This window comes from Oryx dammah, unplaced genomic scaffold, assembly GCF_014754425.2.
Source record: "Oryx dammah isolate SB20612 unplaced genomic scaffold, SCBI_Odam_1.1 HiC_scaffold_23, whole genome shotgun sequence".
Lineage (NCBI taxonomy): Eukaryota > Metazoa > Chordata > Mammalia > Artiodactyla > Bovidae > Oryx > Oryx dammah.
The window spans coordinates 87,959,812-87,979,344 of record NW_024070207.1 but is presented as its reverse complement, the minus strand read 5'-3'; the positions used below and the strand labels follow the sequence as shown (position 1 = coordinate 87,979,344).

General features: G+C 39.3%; 1 protein-coding gene across 8 annotated transcripts in view; it reads right to left on the bottom strand.

Moving 5' to 3' along the window:
• Positions 1–12,628: 12,628 nt before the first annotated feature.
• Positions 12,629–19,533, bottom strand: part of ARHGEF9 (Cdc42 guanine nucleotide exchange factor 9) — a 456,114-nt gene continuing 449,209 nt past the window's right edge. For all 8 annotated transcript variants that reach the window (XM_040266119.1, XM_040266118.1, XM_040266121.1 and 5 more), the window contains one exon: positions 12,629–15,914. In XM_040266119.1, coding sequence (XP_040122053.1) covers positions 15,733–15,914 — 182 coding nt within the window. In that variant the 3' untranslated portion in view covers positions 12,629–15,732. The remainder of the gene's footprint in view (positions 15,915–19,533) is intronic.

The following is a 19,533-nucleotide window of genomic DNA, read 5'->3' as shown; positions in this document are numbered from 1 at the left end:
CAGAGGCTAGTGTGTCTTGATAAACCAGCCCTGAAGTTGCTCAAGCCAAGGGCAGCTGAGCCATCCCAGGGGGTCTGGGTGACCAGCACCTGCAAGGGCACCAAGGCACATGGTCTGTTTCTTTCTTTCTTCTCTTTTTGGTATTCCCATTAGACAAATGATACTTTTTTTTTTTAAGTTTTTCCATACTCCTTAAATGTTCTGTTCTCTTTTCTTTTCATTATTTCTTCTCTTTTTCAGTTTTTGAGGATTCTATTGAATCATCTATCTCAGAGATACTTTCTTCAGTTGTATCCAATCTACTAATGAGCCCATCAAAGCCATTCTTCATTTTTGTTGCAGTGTTTGTTTATTTTTAATCTCTAGCTTGTATTTTCTGGTTCTGTCTTAAGATTTTTATCTCTCTGCTTATATTTCCTATCCTTTTAAAAAATATTTATTTGGCTATGCTGGGTCTTAGCTGCAGCTTTCAGGATATTTGATCTTTGTTGCATCATGTGAATTGTTTAGTTGCAGCATGTGGAATGTTTAGTTGCAACACATGAGATCTAGTTCCCTGACCAGAGATGGAATCTGGGTCCCCTGCATTGGGAACATGGAGTCATAGCCACTAGACAACCAGGGAAGTTCCTATGTATTCTTGCATGCAGTATACTTTACCACTAGAACACTGAGTACATTTATCACTGTTGTTCTATGTTCCCAGACTGAAAATCCCAACATTCTTGGTATGTCGTGATGCTTGCTCTCTTCAAATTGTATGTGTGTGTGTTCAGAGGTGAGGGTCTTTGCCTTGATACATATTATAACTTTTTTGACTCTTTTCCAATGAGTCAACTCTTCTCATGAGGTGGCCAAAGTACTGGAGCTTCAGCTTTAGCATCATTCCTTCCAAAGAAATCCCAGGGCTGATCTCCTTCAGAATGGACTGGTTGGATCTCCTTGAAGTCCAAGGGACTCTCAAGAGTCTTCTCCAACACCACAGTTCAAAAACATCAATTATTTGGTGCTCAGCCTTCTTCACAGTCCAACTCTCACATCCATACATGACCACAGGAAAAACCATAGGCATTGCAAAAGACTCTGATGCTGTGAGGGAATGGGGGAAGGAGGAAAAGGGGACGACAGAGGATGAGATGGCTGGATGGCATCACTGACTCGATGGACGTGAGTCTGAGTGAACTCCGGGAGTTGGTGATTGATGGACAGGGAGTCTTGGCGTGCTGCGATTCATGGGGTCGCAAAGAGTAGGACACGACTGAGTAACTGAACTGACTGAACTGACTAGACGGACTTTTGTTGGCAAAGTAATGTCTCTGCTTTTTAATATGTTATCTAGGTTGATCATAACTTTCCTTCCAAGGAGTAAACGTCTTTTAATTTCATGACTGCAATCACCATCTGCAGTGATTTTGGAGCCCCCCAAAATAAAGTCTGACACTGTTTCCACTGTTTTCCCATCTATTTCCCACGAAGTGATGGGACCAGATGCCATAATCTCCATTTTCTGAATGTTGAGCTTTAAGCCAACTTTTTCACTCTCCTCTTTCACTTTCATCAAGAGGCTTTTTAGTTTCTCTTCACTTTCTGCCATAAGGGTGGTGTCATCTACATATCTGAGGTTATTGATATTTCTCCCAGCAATCTTGATTCCAGCCTTTGCTTTTTCCAGCCCATCATTTCTCATGATGTACTCTGCATATAAGTTAAATAAGCAGGGTGACAATATACAGCCTTGACGTACTCCTTTTCCTATTTGGAACCAGTCTGTTGTTCCATGTGCAGTTCTAACTGTTGCTTCCTGACCTGCATATAGGTTTCTCAAGAGGCAGGTCAGGTGGTCTGGTATTCCCATCTCTTTCAGAATTTTCCAGTTTATTGTGATCCACACAGTCAAATGCTTTGGCATAGTCAATAAAGCAGATATTTTTTTCTGGAACTCTCTTGATTTTTTGATGATCCAGCGGATGTTGACAATTTGATTTTTGGTTCCTCTGCCTTTTCAAAAACCAACTTGAACATCTGGAAGTTCACAGTTCATGTATTTCTGAAGCCTGGCTTGGAGAATTTTAAGCATTACTTTACTAGCATGTTAAATGAGTGCAATTGCATGGTAATTTGAACATTCTTTGGCATTGCCCTTCTTTTGGATTGGAATGAAAAATGACCTTTCCCAGTCTTGTATGCACTACTGGATTGTCTAAATTTGCTGAAATATTGAGTGCAACACTTTAGCAGCATCAACTTTTAGGATTGAAAATATCTCAGCTGGAATTCCATCACCTCCAGTAACTTTGCTTTTGCACTCCAGGATGGCTAGCACTAGGTGAGTGATCACACCATCATGGTTATCCAGGTCACTAAGATCTCTTTTGTATAGGTCTGTGAACTCTTGCACCTCTTCTTAATATCTTCTGCTTCTGTTAGGTCCATACCATGTCTGTCCTTCATTGTGCCTATCTTTGCATTAAATGTTCCCTTGGTATCTCTAATTTTCTTGAAGTGATCTCTAGTCTTTTCATTCTATTGCTTTCGTCTATTTCTTTGCATTGATCATTTATGAAGGCTTTCTTATTTCTTCTTTGAAACTCTGCATTCAGATGGGTATATCTTTCCTTTCCTCTTCTGCCTTTTTCTTCTCTTCTTTCCTCAGCTATTTGTAAGGCCTCCTCAGACAATCATGTTGCCATTTTGCATTTATTTTGTGGGGATGGTTTTGAACACTGTCTTGTGTACAGTGTTACAAACCTCCATTCATAGTTGTTCAGACACTCCGCCTATCAGATCTAATTCCTTGAATCTATTTGTCAATTCCACTGTATAATCATAAGGGATTTGGTTTACCTGAATACCTAAAAGGCCTAGTGGTTTTCCCTACTTTTTGAATTTAAGTCTGAAATTTTCAATAAGGAGTTCCTGATCTGAGCCAGTCAGCTCCCATCTTGGTTTTGCTGACTGTATAGAGCTTCTCCATCTTTGGCTGCAAAGAATATAATCAATCTGATTTTGGTGTTGACCATCTGGTGAAGTTCATGTGTAGAATCATCTCTTGTGTTGTTGGAAAACAGTGTCTGCTGTGCCCAGTATGTTCTCTTGACAAAAATCTAATAGGCTTCTCCCTGTTTCATTTTGTATTCCAAGGTCAAACTTGCCTGATACTCCAAGTATCTCTTGACTTCCTACTTTTGCATTCCTGTCCCCTATGATGAAAGGATATCTTCTGTGGTGTTAGTTCTAGAAGGCCTGAAGTTCTGTTCAGTTCAGTTGCTCAGTCATATCCAACTCTAAACCCCATAATGGCCTGGAGTTCATCATCAACTCCTGGAGCTTACTCAAACTCATGTTGATAAAATCAGTAATGCCATTCAACCATCTCATCCTCTGTCGTCCCCTTCTCCTCCTGTCTTCAGTCTTTCCCAGCATCGGGATCTTTTTCAATGAGTCAGTTCTTTGCATCAGGTGGCCAAAGTATTGGAGTTTCAGCTTCAGCATCAGCCATTGCAATGAATATTCGAGACTGATTTCCTTTAGGATGGACTGATTGGATCTCCTTCCAATCCAAGGGACTGTCAAGAGTCTTCTCCAACCCCAGAGTTCAAAAGCATCAATTCTTCGGCACTCAGCTTTCTTCATATGCCAACTCTCACATTCGTACATGACTACTGGAAGACACATTGCTTTGACTAGTTGGACCTTTGTTGACAAAGTAATGTTTCTGCTTTTTAATATGCTGTCTAGTTGATCATAGCTATTCTTCCAAGGAGCAAACGTCTTTTAATTTCATGGCTGAAGTCACCATCTGCACTGGTTTTGGAGCCCCCCAAAATAAAGTTTGTCACTGTTTCCATTGTTTCCTCATCTATTTACCATTGAAGTGATGGGACTGTATGCTATGATCTTAGATTCTTGAATGTTGAGTTTTAAACCAGTTTTTTTCACTCTCCTCTTTCACTTTCATCAAGAGGCTCTTTAGTTGTTTCCTTTCTGCCATAAGGCTGGTGTCATCTGCATATCTGAGGTTACTGACATTTCTGCTGGCAATCTTGATTCTAGCTTGTGCTTCATCCAGCCTGGCATTTCTCATGATGTTATCTGCATATAAGCTAAATAAGCCAGGTGATGATATACAGCCTTTACATACTCCTTTACAAATTTTGAACCAGTATGTTTTACCATGTCTGGTTCTAACTCTTCCTTCTTGACCTGCATACAGATTTCAAAGGAGACAGCTAAGGTGTGGTATTCCAATTTTGTTAAGAATTTTCCAGTTTGTTGTGACCCACATATTCAAAGGCTTTGGTGTAGTCAATAAAGCAGAAGTATATGTTTTTCTGGAATTCTCTTGGTTTTTCAATGATCCAACGAATGTTGGCAGTTGATCTCTGGTTCCTCTGTCTTTTCTAAATCCAGCTTGAACATCTGGAAATTCAAGGTTCATGTACTGTTGAAGCCTGACTTGGAGAATGTTGAGGATTACTTTGAAAGCATGAGAGATGAGTGTGATTGTGCAGTAGTTTGAACATTTTGGGGCATTGCCTTTCTTTGGGATTGGAATGAAAACTGACCTTTTCCAGTCCTGTGGCACTGTTGAGTTTTTCAAATTTTCTGGCATATAACATTCCTTGTTCCTTTGCAGCATTGTTCCTACAGCATCAGACTTTACTTTCACCATCAGACACATCCACTACTGGGTGTTGTTTCTACTTTGCTTTAGCCTTTTCATTCCTTCTGGAACTATTTCTATGCTCTTCTCCAGTAGCATACTGGGCACCTACTGACCTGGGGAATTCATCTTTCAATGTCATATATTTTTGCTTTTTCATACTGTCCATGGGGTTCTCAAAGTAGGAATGCTGAAGAGGTTTCCCATTTCCTTCTCCAGTGAACCACGTTTTGTCAGAACTCTCCACCATGACCCATCCAAACTGAGTGGCCCTATATGGCATAGCTCATAGTTTCATTGAGTTAGACAAAGCTATTATCCGTGTGATCATGTTCATTAGTTTTCTATTTTGGTGGTTTTCATTCTGTCTCCCATCTGATGGATGAAGATAGGAGGCTTGTGGAAGCTTCCTGGTGGGAAGGTGCATGCATCCTTTTGGATCATATTTTTCTCCAGATGCATGCCCAGGAGTGGGATTGGAGAATTATTTGGTAGCTCTATTTTTAGGTTTTTAAGGAACCTCCATACTCTTCTCCATAGTGCCTGTACAAACTTACATTCCCACATATGGTGTAGAAGGGTTCCCTTCTCTTCACACTCGCTCCAGCATTTATTGCTTGTGGATTTTTTAATGACAGCCATTCTGGCTGGTGTGAGGAGATATGTCATTGCAGTTTTGATTTGCATTTCTCTAATAATTCGCAATGTTGGACATCTTTTCGTGTCTCTTGGACATCTGTATGTTTACTTTGGAAAAATGTCTGTTTTGGTCTTCTGCCCATGTTTTTGATTGGACTGTTTGTTTTGATGTCCAAGCATCATTAGTTATTTATAAATGCAGGAGAACAATCCCTTGTCTGTCACATTATTTGCAAATATTTTCTCCCAATCTGTGTGTTGTCATTTTGTTTTGCTTATTGTTTCCTTTTCTGTGCAAAAGCTTTTGAGTTTGAGTAGGCTCCCATCTGTTTATTATTTCTTGTTTCCATTGTTCTAGGAGATAGATCAAAAAATTTTCTGTGATTTATTAGAGAGTGTTCTGCCTATGATTTCCTCTAGGAGTTTTAAAATGTCCAGTCTCACATTTAGGTCTTTAATCCATTTTGAGCTTATTTTTGTGTATGTTGTTAAAGATTTATCTAATTTCATTTTTTGTTACATTTAGCTGTCTGGTATTCCCAGCATCATTTGTTGAGAGACTATCAATTTGATATTGTGTAGCTTTGCCTCCTTCATCATAGATTAATGGACAGTAGGTGCATGGGGTTGGAGAAGGCAATGGCATCCCACTTCAGTACTCTTGCCTGGAAAATCCCATGGATGGAGGAGCCTGGTGGGCTGCAGTCCATGGGATCGTGAAGAGTTGGACACGACTGAGTGACTTCACTTTCACTTTTCACTTTCATGCATTGGAGAAGGAAATGGGAACCCACTCCAGTGTTCTTGCCTGGAGAATCCCAGGGACGGGGGAGCCTGGTGGGCTGCTTTCTATGGGATAACACAGAGTCAGACACGACTGAAATGACTTAGCAGCAGCAGCAGGTGCATGGGGTAATTTCCAGGTTTTTTATAATGTTCCATTCATCTATATTTCTATTTTTGTACCAGTACCACACTGCTTTGATGACTGTAGCTTTGTAGCATAGTTTGAAGTCAGGAAACCTGATTCCTCCAGCTTACTTTTTCTTTCTCATGATTGCTTTGACTATTCCAGATCCTTTTTGTCTCCATAGAAAGTTTAAGATTTTTTTGTTCTAGGTCTGTGAAAAATGCCATTGGTAATTGATAGGGATTGTGTTGAATCTGAAGATTGCCTTAGGTAGTGTAGTAATTTTGACAATATTAATTCTTCCAAGACATGAACATCTGTTTGGGTCTTATTTGTTTATTTATTTATTTATTTTTTAATTGAAGGATGATTGCTTCACAGAATTGTGTTGGTATTTGCCAAACATCAACACAAATATTTGATTTCTTTCATCAGTTTCTCATAGTTTTGAGGAATATAGGCATTTTGTCTCCTTAGGTATGTTTCAGGTCAGTCGTTCAGCCATGTCTGAATCCTTGTGACCCCATGGACCACAGCATGCCAGGCCTCCCCGTCCATCACCAACTCCAGGAGTTTACTCAAACTCATGTCCATTAGTCGTTGATGCCTTCCACGTGTCTTATACTCTGTTGCCCATTCTCCTCCTGCCCTCAGTCTTTCCTAGTTGAGTCCTAGGTATTTTATTCCTTTCGAGGTGATGGTAAAAGGAAGTGTTTCTTGAATTTCTCTTTGATTTTTTCATTTGTAGTTCAGTCACTCAGTCATGTCCATCTCTTTTGGACCCCATGGACTGCAGTATGCCAGGGTTCCATCCTTTAATATCTCCCAGAATTTGCTCAAACTCATGTCCATTAGTCAATGATGCCATCGAACTGTCTCATCCACTGTTGCCCCATTCTCCTCCTGCCCTCAGTCTTTCCCAGCATCAGGGTCTCTTCCAATGAGTTGGCTCTTAGCATCAGGTGGCCAAACTATTGGAACTTAAGTGTTAGTCCTTCCAACGAATATTCAGGGTTTATTTCCTTTTCCTTTAGGACTGACTTGTTTGATCTCTTTGCTGTCCAAGGGACTCTCAAGAGTCTTCTCCAGCACCACAGTTCAAAAACATCAAGTTTTCAGTGATCAGCCTTTTGTATTATCCAGCTCTCACATCCCTACATAACTACTGGAAAAACCAAAGCTTTGACTATACAAACCTTTGTTCGCAAAGTAATGTCTCTGCTTTTTAATACACTGTCTAGATTTGTAATAGTTTTTCTTACAAGGAGCAAGTGTCTTTTAATTTAATTGTTGTAGCCACCATCCACAGTGATTTTGGAGGCCAAGAAAATAAAATTGTCACTGTTTCCATTGTTTCCCTATCTATTTGTCATGAAGTGATGGGACCCGATATCATCATCTTAGCTTTTTGAATGTTGAGTTTATTGCCAGCTTATTCACTCTCCTCTTTCACCTTCTTCAAGAGGCTTTTTAGTTCTTCATTTTTTTGCCATTAGGGTGGTGGTCATCTGCATATCTGAGGTTATTGTTATCTCTCCCAGCAATCTTGATTCCAGCTTGAATTTCATCCAGATTGGCATTTTGCATGACATACTGTGCATATAAGCTAAAGTAGCAGGTGACAATATATAGCCTTGACTTACTCCTTTCCCAATTTGGAACCATTTTGTTGTTCCACGTCTGGTTCTAACTGTTGCTTCTTGATCTGCATACAGGTTTGTCAGGAGGCAGATAAGTTGGTCTGGTATTTCCATTTCAGAATTTTCCACAGTTTGTTGTGACCCACACAGTCAAAGTCTTTAGCGAAGTCAATGAAGCAGAAGTATATGTTTTTCTGGAATTCCCTTGTTGGTGTATAGAAATGCAATATATTTTTGTTGCATATATGTATTAATTTTGAAACCTGCAACTTTATCTGATTCACTGATGTGTTCTAGAAATTTTCTGGTAGCATCTTCAGGATCTTCTATGTATAGTACCATGTCATCTGTAAATAGTGACAGTTTAATTTCTTCTTTTCCAATTTGGGTTCCCTTGACTTCTTTTTCTTCTCTGAGAGTTGACATCCTTTTCTTTTTCCTGATCTTAGAGGAAATGCTTTCAGCTTTCACCATTGAGTATGATGTTGGTTGTAAATTTGTCATATATGGCCTTTATTATATTGAGGTATATTCCCTCTATGCCCATTTTCTGGAGGGTTTTTATCATAAATGTGTTCAGAATTTTGTCAAAAGCCTTTTATGTATCTATTGAGATGTATATTTTTTATTCTTCAGTTTGTTGATGCTGTGTATCATATTGGTTGATTTGCGAATATTGAAAAATCCTTGCATACCTGGGATGAATCCTGTGATCATGGTGTATGGTCTTTTTAAATGTACTGTTGGATTCAAATTGCTTGTATTTTGTTGAGGATTTTTGCATCTATGTGGATCAGTGATATTGGCCTGTAATTTTCTTTTTTTTGTGGTATCTCTGTCTGATGTTGGTATCAGGGTTATAGTGACCCCATAGAATGAGTTTGGAAGTGTTCCTTCCTCTGCAATCTTTTGCAACAGTTTCAGAAGATAGATGTTAACCCTTCTCTAAATGTATGATAGAAGTCACCTGTGAAACCATCAGGTCATGGACTTTTGTTTGCTGGGAGTTTTTAAATCACAGTTTCAATTTCAGTGTTTGTGATTGGTCTATTCATAATTTCTATTTCTTTCTGGTTCTCTTTTGGGATTTGCACTTTTCTATGAATATGTCCATTTTTCCAAGTTGTCCATTTTGTTGGCATAAAGTTGCTCATAGTAGTCTCTAATGATCCTTTGTGTTTCTGCAGAGTAAATTTTAACTTTTTTCATTTCTAATTTTATTGATTTCTCTCCCTTTTTTCCTTGATGAGTGTGGCTAAAGTTTTATTGGTTTTGTTTATCTTTTCAAAGAACCGGCTTTACATTTCATTAATCTTTACAATTGTTTTCTTTGTTCCTATTTCATTTATTTCTTCTCTGATGTTATTTCTTTCCTTCTGCTAACTTTAGTTTTGTTTATTCTTACTCTAGATATTTTGGGTTTAAGGTCAGGACTTTTATCTGAGATTTTTTTGTATTTCTTGAGGAAGATTGTATGCTATAAATGTCCCTCTTAGATCTGCTTTTGCTGTCTCCCATAGGTTTTGGACTGTTGTGCTTTTGTTTTTATTTGTCTCTAGGTATTTTTTAATTTCCTCTTTGATTTCTTCAGTGATCCTTTAGATGTTTAATATCGTATTGTATTTTTGTAATTTTTATTGTAGTTTCTTTCTAATCTTATAGCATTGTGATAAAAAAAAGATGCTTGATGTGGTTTTAATTTTCTTACATTTACTGAGACTCACCTTATGGCTTTGCATGTGGTCAATACTGGAGAATGTTCTCTGTGTGCACTTGAAAAGAATGCATAGTCTGCTGCTTTTGGATGGAATGTTCTATAAATATCAATTAAATCCTTGTGATCTAAAGTTTTATTTAAGCCCTGTGTTTCCTTACTAATTTTCTGTCTGGATGGCAATGTGATTTAGGATGGGGTTTTTGTCCACACCAACAATGTGATTTATGGTGGGGGCTCTGATTTACCTGGTATCAGTTCATCTTCTGAGGGGACTGTAGACAGGGATCAGCCACAAGTGCAGTGATAAAGCACGAACAAAATCTTAAGAAACTTGAGTGTGCTTTCCTGGCTGACAATACTCCATGCATATTGTCACATATTTATTTTGGAAAGTAACATTGTCCTCACGCCACAGGAATAGGAAAATTGAAGCTCTCTGTTTGGTACTTTCTTATACTCTGCCCTATGCTTCTTCCCTTGGCTGATTTTCATCTGTATTCCTTAGGTTTCATAAGGCATAACCATGAGTATACCAATGAATTCTGTGAGTCTTGTAGTTAATTATCAAACCTAAGGGTATTATTTGGGATCCCTAGACTCTCAATTGGTATCAGAAGGAAGGGTTGTCTTGTGTGAACTCTTTCCCCTAACTTCTCAATTGCTCTAACATTCACAATATGGTAGAATTTTCCTTGTCTTCTGAGACTTAATTCAAACATTTCCTTCTTTGGTAGAGATGTCTAATGTTCATTCATATCTAGTTTTCTTGCCCTTCTGAGTTTGTAGGACTTTTACAGTTTTCTGTTTCCTTAAAGTTGGATGAGGCCATATGATCAGTTATGGCTAGAGAATTTAACTGTAAGTGAGAAACAATCTAGGGCTCTCTCTTCAGCTGTGGTGATTATAGAACTACATCTTGAGATGGAGGTGTAGCAAGGCAGCAGAAGCCCAGATCGTGTGCTATCACATGGGTGATAGCTGCTCTGGAAAGTCACCTGGATTCAGAGTAGGATTTGTATGAGCAAGAAATAAACTTTTATATGTTAAGCCATTAAGATTCATATTGATGTATGAATACAACACAATATTGTAAAGCAATTATCATTCAATTTAAAATAAATAAATTAAAAAATAAAATGGATAAACAACAAGAAAAAAAAAAGATTTGATGGAATATCTCTTATTGCAGTACACTAAACTTATCCTGACTGATTACAAAGATCTTCCTCAATTAGAATTAACCACTCCATTTTCTGAATGCCTTGAGGACTTCATCCATCCTTGTTATGGCCCATGTTTATATGTTCTCACTGAACTCTGAGATTGTAGGCAGAGATTTTATTTTAGTCATCTTGGTATCTCTTGTGTACCAACCACAAGGCCTAGCCCAGATTATATATTTAGGACATGCAAGTTGAATGTAATTCAGTTGGTTGGCAGCATGGCTGTTGTGGAGATGGACAAAGCCTCACCTAAAAAGCTGCCTTGAAGGACCTATTGGTGAGTTAAATAAAAGTAATACAGGCTTCTGAAGGACAAAGGACCATGCACCATTCCTTTCACTCTTCCCCAATCATATGAGAAAACACTCATGGCCTACTGGAGAAAAAAGAAAGAAATGGGAGAGATGGAACCAGAATAGTGTGCTTCTAGTGAACATGAATTAACCTCCAAAAATTCCTCTCCAACCATATTGGCAAACCCAGATGGTCTAATATACCTATGACCAGGCTAAACTGTTGCACTGCAGGCCGTTGTACTTGGGGGAATGCTGAGATCTCATTTTGTTATCTTGGACCTGATAGGTAAAAGCCTGGGTGAGCAAGATCTATCTAACCAGCATTCTATTCTATTCAGGACAGAAGCCTCTGGGAGGCAGGGGTAAGCAGGTCACTATAAACAGGGAAATTCCAAAGGGTCCAAAGGTTAAGCAGGCTAAGTAGCAGAGTGGTGGCCTCAGTGACTAAAACACTGAAGTAAGCCAAAACCCACAGCAGAGACCTTGGGCCTCCTTCTATTTTCTCTTGGTGTGTGTGTTAGTCGCTCAGTCGTGCCTGACTCTTTGCGACCCCATGGACTGCAATCCACCAGGTTCCTCTGTCCATAAGATTTTCCAGGCAAGGATACTGGAGTGGGTTGCCATTTCCTTCTCTAGGGGATCTTCCCAACCCAGGGATCGAAGCCGGGTCTCCTGCACTGCAGGCAAAAGGACCGGTGGTTGTAGTCATCTTTTGGAAGCCTATACTAGAAAACTTAAAGAGACAGGGCTCTTGAGAATATAGAGAGTGATATTCATTCATATGCTAGTATCAGCTCATTCTATATTCTTGCTTCCAACTCCCCTCAATCCATGCGGCACCCAGGAACACTCTAAGAGTAAGCAACACTGAGATCAGTTTGAAGCAGATTGGGAGATGAGTGATGAATAAGCATTTTATTAGGGTCAGTGTTTATTTCTTCTGGAAAAAGGCAGGTGAAGTAGTACCAGAACATACAAACTATTATTGTGTCTCTGCTGGTAACATAAGATACCACACAGGAGCCTTGTGGACAGCAAGGAGCATGTATGTGTAGGAGACACCATGAAATAAACACTTTGGGGGATGGATAAATATGTCTATTTCAGAGGAAACAGGACTGGAAGCATTAGGAAGTAGCTGGAGGTGAGGGATTCCTAAGTGATATGGATGCTGGTTAGGTTCAAAAAGCAGCTTTTAAGATCATGTGAGAGTGCACAGGGCACGTACTGGACTTGGCAGCTGCAAGGAAAAGGAGCAAAGTCAGGAATGGGTCTTTAAGACTTGTCAAAGGGTGAAGTGACATGAATGACAGTCCTACCCATAAAGACATTTGAAGTGCCTCTGTTACACAATCAAACACGGTTCTTGTGGCCCACTCTTTAAGAAATGACGTGGAAGGCCAGATAGCCCATGGTATGCCTGGCTATAGAACAACAGGACTGGTAGGTGAGGCTGGGATAAGCTGCCTCCACCAGGCAAATTCCCTTTATTTAGCAACTGGTAAAACACACACACACAAAATAGCTTGAGAGCTATGCCTAGAGGTGTCTTTTACTTCTTTTATTGAACTCCATAAATATTTTCATAAGGCTTTGTGTCATTACAACATCATATTTTTGTTAAACATTTTTTAAACACACAACTTTGACACTTGTTTGACAGGGTCAAACAATCAGATAGAAGAAATGAAATAATAAACTGGCAAGTGCAGAGCAGCAGGGGTAATCAAAATCACTGTTGCCCATCCATCCACCCCAGCCCACCCCATCCCCAAAGCACTAAAAGATCACTATTTGGTTTCACACTAGAATTGTTAGAACTCTCTTGTTGCTGTCTTTACACATCCTTTAGAGACATACATGTAGAAGGGATGAGAGAGAGAGGGAGAAAGAGGAGTTGAGCTTCTGGATTAGGCCATTCTATGGCAGGTTCCAGGAATTTTGGAGAGAAAATCCAGGCCTCATTGAGGTGAGGAAAGGGGATCTCTGGGCCATGCAGAAACAGAGATTTACAGATTCCTTGGGGAGAGCACTGTTGTGGGGACACAGAATAGGCTTGGATTCTGAACTCAGGTAATGGGAGCTCCCCTTGAGGTTGTCCATCACTGGTCTGCTTGCTGTCATTGGTTAGGGGAATTTTCTGACCAATGGTAAACTGATTTCTTATTGAGTTATTGGCATCTGATGAGACCAGTGAATTGGGTGGGTGAGAGGTAGGTGGAAAAGAGGTGAAAATCCCTGATCCTGGAGCTCTATGCCCTGCTTCCCTGGACACAGTCCCAGGGGAGCAGGAAGCGGGTGTGGGAGGGAGCTTGGCCAAGAGAAGTTGTAGGTCTAGGGACCTGTCCAAGCATCCCCTTTTGGTGTGCCCCCAAGCTCTGGAGAAACATGTCAAGGCCAGGCCTAATGGGAAAGAATGGAAAGTGGGAAAATAATGTACACTCAAGGAAGGCCTACACAGCCAGATATTCTGTTTGACAGGGAGGTCAATTTAGCTGAGGCACTCCGTACCAGGTTCCTTGCCAATGGGGCTTAAGTAGTTGGGTCTTGTGCTGAGCAGTGGTGGCCAGTCCCGAGCTCTAGCCCTCTGCTCAATTCAGGCTTATCCTTGGCTTACTCCTCAAGTCTCATTTGGGTGTGGTGGAATGTGAGCTTAAACAGCTTGTAATTTGATTCCAAAGAGGGAAAATTCCCAGGCTGGACATGGCCTGGTCTGAATCAGGAAGCATAAAAGCAGCAATCAAGCTAGCTATGTTAAGCGTCCCATGCAGCCACAGCTGCTGCTCATTAAGCTGAGGTCCTTTCATGATGAAGTCTTCTCCCACAGGGTCCAGGACAGACTCAATCTCCTCACTAGAATGGCTATCCATAGTAGGCCCCATCTTACTCCTTTGTACTACATTCTTCTTACTATTCAAGGTCTATCTACCCAAGAGGCCATGTAGAGAAGAGGAATAGGGAGTACACATAGGGAGCCTGTCTCTTTGTGTGGGAAGTGTAAAGCCTGACAAAAATGAATCTGAGGGCAGCAACTCTGCCTCAGATCCTTTCTCCACAGGGAAATGTCCCCTGGGTTTCTCACTTGCTTACTTCAAATGTGGTGGGATGAGAGAATGTTGGAAATAGGGCATTCTTTGAGTTCCAAAAGTGCTTTAATTATGCTCATACCAGCAATCCTCCTGTGTAGGGGAAAGCAGGAGAAAGAAGGTAAACAGGGAGGAGGATGGAAGGAGCCATGGAAGATTATCCATGCAATCTGCTAACAATGGGGGAAGTTACACCTAAGTTAGGAACTTTAAGTACATATCTTGGATTGAGGATGTCTCTTTCCATGCCCATCTTTATTCTTTTCTATAAGAGATTACTCTCAGCCCTGGATTCTGTCTAGGTCAATAATTTGAATACAGCTGATGATCTTGGTCAGGTGAGCTCTGTTTTGACCTCTCACAGACTCTGAACAATGCTGCCTAAACAATCTGCAAATATGAAGCAGGTATAACCAGGCTGCTGAACTGACTGCAGTGGGGAACCATATCCTAAACCTACCTGTTATTGGAGACAGTTGAATCCCTCCTTCAAGGGGCAGAGTCTCAGCCTCTTTGCTTCTAGTTCAGACTTTTTAAGTTAGGGGAGGAAGAAGCCTAGAAGAAACCCCATAACCAAAGTGGCATGAAGAAGAGAATAACTGACTCAAACTAAACCCCAGATACAAAACTGTCATGACCCAGCAGTGCTACAACATGGGAACCCCCAGTGCTAGAAGAAGAAACAGCCCAAATGCAGAACAAAAGTCCCTTCTAGTATCATTATTCTGATGTTCTCTTACTTCTGTTTAGTTTCAATCCCTCCACAACACCTAAAACACAGTGAAAGCAATAGAAATATTGAGCAGTTATGTCACAGGGCACAACAGAGCATGTCCAGACTGTATGACTAGGACAGAAGATGCAGGAAAAAGGCTATTTGGGGTAACTGCGGGGCTGCAGAAACATTCGCAGATGATCAGTCGAGGGAGAGGAGAAAGGGGATCCTTCCTTTACCCAATGAGAAGTAAAAGGAAAAAAAGAAATTCAAAACTCCCAAACGCCACCATATTAAATTAAATTCAAAAGTCATCAGCATCAGTATCATCAGGAAAGTAAAAATCAATACAACACATCTATGTTAATAATGACAAGTCAATGAATCATTCACAGGAGAGCAAAAAGATTATCTCAACAAAAAAGGAACAAATAGAAATGTAAGTTTCTGAAAGTAAAGGGGAGGGGGGCAGGATAAGAACAGAAAACTTTTTAAGGGATCACGTGTTTGGAAGTCATTGGTACTTCTTCCTACCAACTACAGATTTTACTTGCCCAAAACAACAGAAAACATTTTTGGTCCTTCTGCATGTGTGAGTGTGTGTGAGTGTGAGAGTGAGTGAGTGAGTGTGTGTGTGTGTGTGTGTGTGTGTGTGTGTGTAGTTGGGTGTGTGGGTGTGTGGGTGTGTACACTCAAGACTTTGTGTGTTTTTGTGTATGTGTGTGTATGCATGTGTGTGTATATGTATATATATATATAAATTTCAACAGTGCTTCTCCAAAAAAAGGTCCATCTATAAATATAATTTTATTTATTTTAAAATTATCTGCCTCCCTGTTGGTATTATTTTTTGAAGGGGGTTAACCTGCTGAAGTTTTGCCAGAATGGTGACTGGCTGCGCTTGGGTTCGGTGAACTCAAAGACCTGCGACTGAGCGATGCCATCGGGGACCAGGTATTGGCCCTGGTTTAACGGGTCCTGTGGTGGTGGGTAGGAAGGAGGAACTGAGCGGGCAGAGTTGACACCTAGAGTAGATGGGAGATCAAAGGGAAATGGTATAAATTAAGTAGCAAGGGGCTTCTCAAATCACCTAGTGCCCCACTTTTAATCCTTATCTATATTCAAAACAGAATAGGCTGAAGCACAAAGCATATGATTCAGAATGCAAGGATGATTTCTCTGTTGCTCCCAAATACCTTTTTCATTTGGTGGTCAGTGTCTGAAATTTCAACATTACAACTTCTCTGTTTGTCTTTGTTTGATGACTTGATACCATTACCCTGGAAGCAATGTCACATTAAGACATCATATATCATATTAAGCCATCATATATCATATTAAGCCGTTGGCAGGTCAGTGAGAAGGAAACACTGCTTTTCTAAAAATGAGTATTTTGCTGTTTTTTATGCTTATTATTGTTTTCCAGCTTTATTGAGATATAACTGACATAATATTGTGTAAGCATAAGATGTTAAATGTGATGATACATTACATGTATATACTGTGAAATAATTACCACAATAAGGTTAGTTAACACACCCATCACCTCACACAATTACTTTTGTTTGTGGTAAGAACATTTAAGAACCTCCTAAGTATGTAATACTCTTAGCACCTCCTAAGTATACAATAGAGTACTGTTAACTATATTAACCATACTGTATATTATATCCCTAGAACTTCATCATATAACTAGAAAGTTTGTGCCCTTTGACCAACAAATCCCCACTTTCCTCAATGCCAACCCCAAAATCTGGCAACCAGCAATGTATTTTCTGTTTCTACAACTTTGCATTTTTCAGCTTTCACTTAAAAGAGACATCAGATAATATTTGTATTTTATGACTTATTTCTCACAGCATAACTCCCTAAAGATCATTCATATTTCCATAAATGATAGGATTTCTTTCTTTTTATGGCTGAACAGTATACCATGGTGTTTATGTATATGTCTTTATTGGGTATATGGTTTATAAATAATTTCTCCCATTTCATAGGGAGCCTTTTCATTTTGTTAATAGTTTGTCTTTTGCTGAGCAGAATTCAAGTCCCACTTGCTTATTTTTGTTTCTCTGGCTTGTGATTTAGGTGTCATATTTAAAAACTCATTGGCAAGACCAATGTCAAGGAGTATTTTCTCTGTTTTCTTCTAGAATTTCTGCATATGTGAGTCTTACACATAAATCATTAATCTGCTTTGAGTTAATTTTTGTGACTGGTGTAGTATGGGGGGGTTGATACAGTTCTCTGCATGTAAATATCTAATTTCTCCAATGCCATTAATAAAAGAGTAGTTTTCCCTTGTGTTTCCACCCTGGCTCAGTGGTAAAGAATCTACCTTCAATGCAGGAGATGCAGGTTCAATCCCTGGGTTGGGAAGATACCCTGGAGAAGGAAATGGAAACCCACTCCAGTATTCTTGCCTGGGTAAGCCCATGGACAGAGGAGCCTGGTGGGCTACAGTCCATGGGGTCACAAAGAGCTGGACATGATGAGCCACTAAAACAAAAACAACAAATTTTCCCTTTCTGAATATTCTTGGCCCCCTTACAAATAGTAGTTGAACATAAGTATGGTTTTATAATTGGGCCCTCAATTCTGTTCCATTCATCTATATGTTGATTTTTAATGTAAGCACCATACTTTTTGGATTACTATAGTTTTATAATATAGTTTGAAATTGGGATGTATGATTGCTCCCAATTTTGTTCTTCTTTCTCAGAATTTCTTTGGTAAACTGGGGTCTTTTCTGGTTCCATATGAATTTTAGGACTCTTTTTTTTTTTCTCCTATGAAAAATGCCATGGAATTTGAGGGAGGGATTACATCAAATATACAGATGGCTTTGTGTAGTAAGGTCATTTCCACAATATCATCTTATAATCCATGAATATGTGATATCTTTCCATTTATTTGTTTCTTCATTTTTTTTCATAAATGTCTAATAGATTTAAATGTACAGATCTTTAACTTTCTTTTTTAAACCTATTCCTAAGTATTTTATTATTTTGTTCTATTGCAAATGGGGTTATGTTGTTAATTTCTCTGTGGATGTTTGTTGTTATTGATACAAAACTGATTTTTGTACAACTGATTTTGTATACTGAAATATTTCTGAATTCCTTTATTCAAATATTTTTATGTCTTAAGAGTCTCTACAGTTTTATACATATGAAATCATGTCATCTGCAAACAGAGATACTTGACTTCTGACTTTAATTGCTTTTTCTTTCCTGACCTCTCTGGCTAGGACTTTCAGAGTTATGCTGAATAGGACTGGTGAGAGTTGGTGTTGTTCTCTTTTCCCTGATCTTAGAGGAAATGCTTTCAAACTCTTACCATTAAATATGAAGCTATTAGCAGTGAACTTGTCATAAAAAATTGAGGTGATTATGTGATTTTTACCTTTCTCTGTAAATGTGGTACATATTTATTGATTTACATATGTAGACAATGTCTGCATCCTAGACATGAATCACACTTGATGATGGTGCATGATCTATTTACGTGTTGTTGAATTTGGTTTGCTAGTATTTTGTTGAGAATTTTTGCATCTATACTCATCAAAGTTATTGGCCTGTATTACCTAGTAGTATCTTTATCCAGCTTTGGTTTTGGGGGTAATGCTGGCCTCATAAAATGAGTTTGAGAGTGTTCCTTTCACTTCAAGTTTTTGGACTAGTTTGAGAAGGACTGGTGTTAATTCTTATTGAAAGGTTTCATGAAAATCATCAGTGAAATAACCTGTCACTGGGCATTTCTTTGTTGGGAGGTTTGACTGATTAAATCATCTCACTTGTTATTTGCCTGTTCACATTTTGTATTTTTCCCCAATTGAGACATAATAGACATATTATATTGTATAAGATTAAGGTATGCAACATACTGATTTTATATATATATATATATATATATATATATACTGGAAAAAGATAAGCACATAAAGGTTACTTAACATCCATCACATCACATAGTTACAAAAGTTTTTATATTCTGATGAGGTTTTAAGATCTATTCTCCTAGAAAATTTCAAATATATAATATAGCTTTGCTAACTATAGTATTCATGCTTTATATCACTTCCCTTGTTGTTGTTCAATTGCTCAGCTATGTCTGACTCTCTTTGACCCCATGGACTACAGCACGCCAGGCTTCCCTGTCCTTCACCATCTCACAGAATTTCCTCAAACTCATGTCCATTGAGTTGGTGATACCACCCAGTCATCTCATCCTCTGTCTTCCCCTTCTCCTCTTGTCTTCATTCTTTCCCAGCAAGGGAGTCTTTTCCAATGAGTTGGCTCTTTGCATCAGGTGCCCAAACTGTTGGAGTTTCAGCTTCAGCATCAGTCCTTCGAATGAATATTCAGGGTTGATTTCCTTTAGGATTGACTAATATGATGTCCTTGCAGTCCAAGGGGCTCTCAAGAGTCTTCTCCAAAACCTCAGTTAGAAAACATAAATTCTTCGGTGCTCAGCCTTCATTATGGATCAACTCTCACATCCGTACATGACTACTGGAAAAACCATAGCTTTGACTATACTCTGTCAGCAGAGTAGGCCTCTGCTCTTTGATACACTCTCTAGGTTTGTCATAGCTTTTCTTCAAAAGAGCAAGTGTCTTTTAAGTTCATGGCTGCAGTCACC